Source organism: Culex pipiens, chromosome 2, assembly GCF_016801865.2.
Source record: "Culex pipiens pallens isolate TS chromosome 2, TS_CPP_V2, whole genome shotgun sequence".
NCBI lineage: Eukaryota > Metazoa > Arthropoda > Insecta > Diptera > Culicidae > Culex > Culex pipiens.
This window is the reverse complement of record NC_068938.1, coordinates 169,310,950-169,317,903: the sequence shown is the minus strand read 5'-3', so window position 1 is coordinate 169,317,903 and position 6,954 is coordinate 169,310,950. Positions and strand designations below refer to the sequence as shown.

Genomic DNA, 6,954 nt, shown 5'->3' with positions numbered 1-6,954 from the left:
GAATAACTCCCATATATTCAAAAACTTAGACAAAACATAATTTTCAAAATGTTTAGCGGTTTGCAACCTTGTACAAAGTTGTTTCTTGTCTTACTCATCAAAATGTGCAAACATTTTGATGAGTAAATGACTCATGACACATCATTTGATAAGTTTTCTGAACTGTTAGTATAAAGTTTCCAATAAATAATAAAGGAATTTAAAACCAAAAAACTTAAAATAGAGATATCTCAGAAATTTCCCGATGAAACATTTCGCTTTTAGAAGCATTGGAAAGCTGAGAAAATTTCCTATAAGACACATTTGAAAGTGGCGATGACTATTTTTTCCTGATAAGGTTGTTCTAGAAAACATGGCGTGTATCGTTCTACCTTTTTTGGGAGGCTTGGGCGTCGGTGTAAGTTGGACATGCGTTGGGCGTTCCAGTGTCAATGTACTTGTCGATGAACCTGAAAAACTTGTAACAAAGTGAACAAATCAATTTCACAAGAAATGTGCGGATCTAACTTTTTTATGCATGTAGGCATCTCACTTTATGGCAAAACACATTAACTACTTTAACATCTATCTTTATGGCTTTAGTGTTAAGTATAAAAGCTGTATCTTTTCTGAAAAGAACTTATTCTCTCACCATGTGGCACAAAGTGATCATCATCTCTGCGCTTTCAGTAGCAGCTGCGACTTGCTTCAGTCAGCTCCGGATCATCAACGGCCAACAGGCCTCTCCCGGCCAGTTTCCGTACCAGGCGCGCCTAAGCATGATCTTCAAGCCAGAAGTTCCGCCGCATCCCAGCTCCTGCGGTGGAAGCCTCATAAGTGATCGCTGGATCCTAACGGCAGCCCACTGCCTGGAGGACGCTGAATCTGCGTTGGTGCATTTGGGCAGCGTCGAGTTCAACTGTTCGCGGTGTCTGATCTGTTTGAGCAGTGAGTTTGTGGTGCACGAAAATTATCAAACAATCGATGGCAAAACGATAAACGACGTTGGGTTGGTGAAGCTTCCCTACGTGTTGGAGTTCAACTATTACGTTCAAGCGATCGCGTTGGCAAGAACCGATGAAGACTTTTTGAACCAGGGGGTTGTCGTGAGCGGTTGGGGCAAGACGACTGATGGACCGCTGGAGTATTCGCCGTTTTTGCAGTACGTTCGCATGAATGTGATCAGTAATAAGCTGTGTGTGAAGACTTACTTCGAGGAGGTCATTAAACATTCGACGATCTGTGCCATTGGAAAGGATGGACGATCGGGGTGTCAAGGTGATTCCGGAGGTCCGTTGGTGGTTTCAGGACAGAATCCGCTGCTGGTTGGTGTGGTCAATTTTGGAAGTAAACATGGTTGCGCTGTAGGATTTCCAAGTGTTTTTGCTCGTGTTTCCGAATTTGTAGATTGGATTGAGGATAAAACAGGAAGTTTGAACTAAAGAGGTAATAAAAATTTGAAGATACGATACAGACAAAAGTTGTAGAACAGTAATTTTGCTGAACCCCTTTCCCTCAAATCTTCCCCCTTAACTTCGTTACCTCAAATCGCTTCTTGCTTTTGCTGACTGCTGCCAACGATCATTATAAATACCCTCAAATGAATCATAAAATGTTGCGCCTCGAAACGTGCGTCCAAGAAACGTAAAATAATCGTTAAAAATCTTCCCCTCCCTTCCCCGAGAGAACTCTGCTCGAAATTAATGTCCCCATTCAGCGTTCGTTATCAGCGCAGCATCCTTTCGCGGAACTCCCTCCGGCCATCATTGTCGTCGTCGTCGTCGTCGTCCGAGCGGAGTCCCATTGCTGATTAAACGATACCTCCTCTGCTGCCTCGCCGTGTTCTTGGGGCCCGAAGAACCTTCGCCATGGTGATATGATATAAAAACGGGCGAAATATTGATAAAGAGCAAGACGAGCACTTCTTAAATATATTAATAATGGGTTGTGGAGGCGAGGAGATTTCCCCGGCCAAGACTTCCAAGCTCGCAAAACGTTGATGATGCTGTCATTGGAAACAAAGCTGTGTATGAGTGTGTGTGCCTCTACTCATCAGGAAGAACGCCACGGTGAACCCTCAAGACAGGAGATGCTGTCTTAGCCGGAGATGAAGACAGAGATATACGAAATAATATTAAAAATTAAACAACTCGGGAGAGTAGCGGCGAAATTTTATCTCATTTACATCCTTTTGCGCGAGTTTCAAGGACCTCGGCGCTGAAGACGGCGGGAAACGGTGTTTGAAAAGTGATTTTAGTTGAAAATTGAGGGATTTTCTTGAAACGAAAAATTAACCGAAAACATAAATATACCATTTAAAGAAAAACACAAAAAAGAGCAGTTGAGTTGTTGAGTTGGACAAGTTAGTGAATTGAAAAAAAAAAACATTATTACATCGTTTGCTGTTGAACAGTTGAGCAGTTAATTATTTGAGCAGCAGAGTAGATGATTTACTGAGCAGTTGATAAGTTGTTCAGTTGAGCAGTTGGCAGCAAGCAGTAGCGCAGTTAAGTATTTGAGCAGTTCAGTAGTTCAACAGTTTGACAGTTGTGCAGTTGAGTAGTTGAACAATAGAGCAATTAAGCTGTTTAAAAGTTAAACATTTAAGCAGTTGGGCAGATTAGCAGCAGAATTATTTTGCTCATATTCTGCTGCTATTCTGCCCAACTGCTCAACTGCTTAACTTTTAAACAGCTTAACTGCTCTATTGTTCAACTACTCAACTGCACAACTAGATGGTTTTTTGAGGAATTGAGTAGTAGGCAGTTTTTGCAGTCCGGTTACTGAGCAGTTAGCTGACGGCAATTGAGCGGTTGAGCAGTAAATAGTTAAGCAGTTAGGCAGTTGAGCAGTTCAGCAGATGAACAGGGAAGCGATGAGAAGATAAATTGTTGATCGTTGTTTGATTTGTCATTGTAGTTCAACAGTTTGACAGTTGTGCAGTTGAGTAGTTGAACAATAGAGCAGTTAAGCTGTTCAAAAGTTAAGCAGTTGAGCAGTTGGGCAGAATATGAGCAAAATAGTAGATGATTTGTTGAGGAATTGAGCAGTAGGCAGTTTTTTTTCAGTTCGGTTACTGAGCAGTTAGCTGACGGCAATTGAGCGGTTGAGCAGTAAATAGTTAAGCAGTCAGGCAGTTGAGCAGTTCAACAGATGAACAGGTAAGCGATGAAACGATAAATTGTTGATCGTTGTTTGGTTTGTCATTGTAGTTCAGTCAAACAGTTGTACAGTTGTGCAGTTGTGTAGTTGAACAGTTGAGCAGTTATGATTTTGAGCAGTTCAGCAGGTAAGCAGTGGCAGTTGAGCAGATGAGCAGATGAGCAATTGAGTAGATGAGCAGGTGAGTAGTTGAGCAGTTGAACAGTTGAGCAGTTAAGTATATAAGCAGCAGAGTAGATGACTTGTTGAGCAGTTGAACAGTTAATTTGCAGTAGAGCAGTTGGCAATTTTGCAGTTCAGTAGTTAGGCATTTGAGCAGTTGAATGGTTGAACAAAAGTTAAGTTGTTAAGCAGTTGGTCAGTTCAACAGGTAAACAGTTGTGCATTTTAGTAGTTGAACAGTTGAGCAGTTCTGCTTTTGAGCAGTTCAGCAGTTAAGCAGTTAAACAGCAGATGAACATTTGAGCAGATGAACAGTTTAGTATTTAAGTACATAGGCAGCAGTGTAGATAACTTGTTGAGCAGTTAATACGCAGTTGAAAAGATGAGCAATTGGCAGTCGCTGGAGCAATTGAGTGGTTGAACAATGAAGCACTTAAGCTGTTCAGCAATTGAGTAGTTGAGCTGTTGAGCAGTTGAGTAGATGAATATTTGAAGTGTTGAACAGATAAGAATATGAGCAGTATGGTAGAGTAGTTTATCAGTTAAGCAGTTTAACAGTTGTGAAGTTGAGCAGATCATTTTTTGATTAATCTTCCAAGAAACTTCCACCGTTCATTTTCGAGTCCCAAATGAAACTGTTTCCCCTAACGCCGCCCCAATCCATCTTCTCCGCCACCCCAATCCGCCTTCTCCAGGACAAGATCTACACCGGAAAACGTATGACTTGAGGAGGTTGCTCGGCACCATCATGGCCGAAAATTCGTACTCCCAGTCCCAAACCCATTTTCCCAAGTCCCAACTTGCGGGCTGTGAAGGTGGTTTAGGGGGAGTGCAAACAAACTAAAAACTCTTCCCCAGACACGAAGCGTGCGGGAGTCTATTTGTCTTTGGCCAAGTTGGGCAGCAGCTCTCGCGTAACTCCTTCGCTACGCTCATTTTAACTTTTATTTTTCATCTCTAAGCAGCATCCCTTTGGCCCCAGAATGATGCGGAAAGGACGAGGTGCCGCCGGCAAGGCAACGGCAGGTGAAGTCGACGCAGCCCGAATCGTACGTTTGTTTTATGTATTCAAAGGACGCTTCTTCTTCTTCTTGGGCCAGGATCAAGCGCCTCGAGGGGGGTTCCGTTGCGTCTTCTTGTGAAAAGGGTTAAATATAAATTGGGAAATTTGGTGCGGCGCACTCGCACACAGAAACACCCAGCGAAGTAAGGAACGCCAAAGTTGTATTTGAAAAAAGGGGTAACTTTTATTTTGGAGGCGACTGCCAGCATCCTTGATTGGAAACGCAAGATGCCGCGCATACGCATGTGATCTTGGGATGCTGAGGATTGATTCACCTAGTAGGATGTTGAGTTATGTTTTCATACTTATACAATCTGCCCTTTTAATTGTCTTCTCATCTACGCATCTTCTCATCTTCTTATCTTCTCATATTTTCATCTTCTCATCTTCTCATCTTCTCATCTTCTCATTGTCTCATCTTCTCATCTTCTCATCTTCTCATATTCTCATCTTCTCATCTTCTCATCTTCTCATCTTCTCATCTTCTCATCTTCTCATCTTCTCATCTTCTCATCTTCTCATCTTCTCATCTTCTCATCTTCTCATCTTCTCATCTTCTCATCTTCTCATCTTCTCATCTTCTCATCTTCTCATCTTCTCATCTTCTCATCTTCTCATCTTCTCATCTTCTCATCTTCTCATCTTCTCATCTTCTCATCTTATCATCTTCTCATCTTCTCATCTTCTCATCTTCCATCATCTCATCTTCTCATCTGCTCATTTGCTGATTTCACTTGCTCGTCTTGTATATAAACAAATAATTTTGATTTTATATGATACAAGTAACGCTGAAATCTGATCCAAATTTCAAAAGTAACCAAATTTTCACCTCTTCAAAATTCCAACAACAGCAAAATCTCATTAACCAAAAACTCATTACCCATCGAACGGCGCACACGCACTAACGCAGTACGCATGTGTTCCAGCACACATACAAGCACAGAAAAAGTGCGTTCCCCATTCCAAGCGTATGCGAGTGTGTGTTGTATTAATTTGAATATTTTAAAATAAAAAAACTCGGGGTGGCTGGAATTAATTTTTTTAACGTTAACGTCCTCGCGTCGACCCTCGCTGCGAGACGACAACCAGAATATCCCTTTTGGCCATACTCCTCGTCGGAAGAAGAATCCTCGCAGATGAGCCAAGGATACGTTCGGTTCCGTACGAAAGTTGGATGCTGTGTGGTGTGTGATGTGCTTGAAATCTTCTTCAAACGTGGAAAAGGGAGAAGGCTGAGAGGAGTGAAAATAAAGTACGTATAATAAAAATCCACAGAAGTAGAAATAATTTGATTCGCGTCTTAAATGTATTTACGTCTTTTCGGCGCGGTGTTTGCCACTGACACTGGTTCGGGGTTTGCTGGCCGCCCGCTATCTCCGGTGGGCACGGGCCGTTGAGAGCTTGTGTTCAAGGAAGGAGTATAGAGATTTAGGGGAATTTGAATTAGTCGAACAAATGATGATGCATTTAAACAAAAAAAAAATATAGATTAAAACAAACCAATGCTGCTATTCGAATCTAGTCCATCCCAAGCTGAGAAAAAAAAAGCAAATTTGTTCCGGCCCAATATGTTTCATGTTTATGGTTTTACATTATAAGAGTTTGTGTAAGAGAGAATATTGAAATGAAAAGAGTTGAACCTTCTTTCTTTTATGAAATACCTTTCATATTTAGGCATAAAATTTAAATAATTTTCGGAAGGAATGTTAATCTGATAACACACTCTTAGGAAAAAAGCCTATCACATCTTTTCTATCTTCTATATCATTATGAATAATAAATTTTGACGGTTTTGTTCGAACGCGTAACATGTAAGTCCAAGGAAGGTTCTTACGCCAAAAAGTAACAACTTTGGCCACTCTAGAACCGATTTCGCAAAACCAAATTTTGATCACAGGAGGCTGAATTATCAAAAAATCTCATAACGTCAAAAGTTCGTCAAGTTTAGCTTGTTTTTTTTATGAAAATGTGAAGTTTAATTAACAATTGATTAATTAAATTATTTTTTTGAAAATAAGATCTAGGTTTTCCAACGCGCTACTTGTAGAAAGGAGGAAAAACTGATTTTTTTATTTAGACTTCGATAATTTAGCTTTACGCTATATTCTGATAGCAAATAAACTCAATAATAATAGAGATATATAATTATGGCTAGTGATTTTTCACAACAAAGAACAACAACTTTCGCGGCAATCCAATAACGAAACTATAAAAAACTGCTCAAAATAAACGTGAAAATGTGTTAATCTAGCATAGCATACAGAAAAAAGGAAATACCCTAACAAAAATCATTTTAAAAAAATGCACTGGATTCATTTTGGAAAATGTTGAAGATTTTCCGTAACTTAAATTTTTGATTCAGTTTTATTGAGATTCTACAAATCTTGGATTAGTTTTCGAAAAGCCGTAAGAGCCATTGGTAAACAAAGTTCTTTTTGCATCGGTATTCGAGCTACTTACGAAAAACCAATATCAAAAATTCTCGAGATTGTTCATCTGCACTTCCTTCAAGTGCCCCATACTTAAATCAAATGAAATTTTGTTTCATTTTCGAGAAAAACGAAAATTAGTGTCACAGTGGCTCTTAC

General features: G+C 40.2%; 1 protein-coding gene across 1 annotated transcript; it reads left to right on the top strand.

The window, feature by feature from the left end:
- Positions 1-627: 627 nt before the first annotated feature.
- On the top strand, positions 628-1,459 carry LOC120417225 (collagenase-like). The gene has a single exon (XM_039579185.1). It carries the CDS (start codon positions 633-635, stop codon positions 1,419-1,421), a length of 789 nt encoding a protein of 262 aa, XP_039435119.1. The 5' UTR covers positions 628-632; the 3' UTR covers positions 1,422-1,459.
- Positions 1,460-6,954: the final 5,495 nt, after the last annotated feature.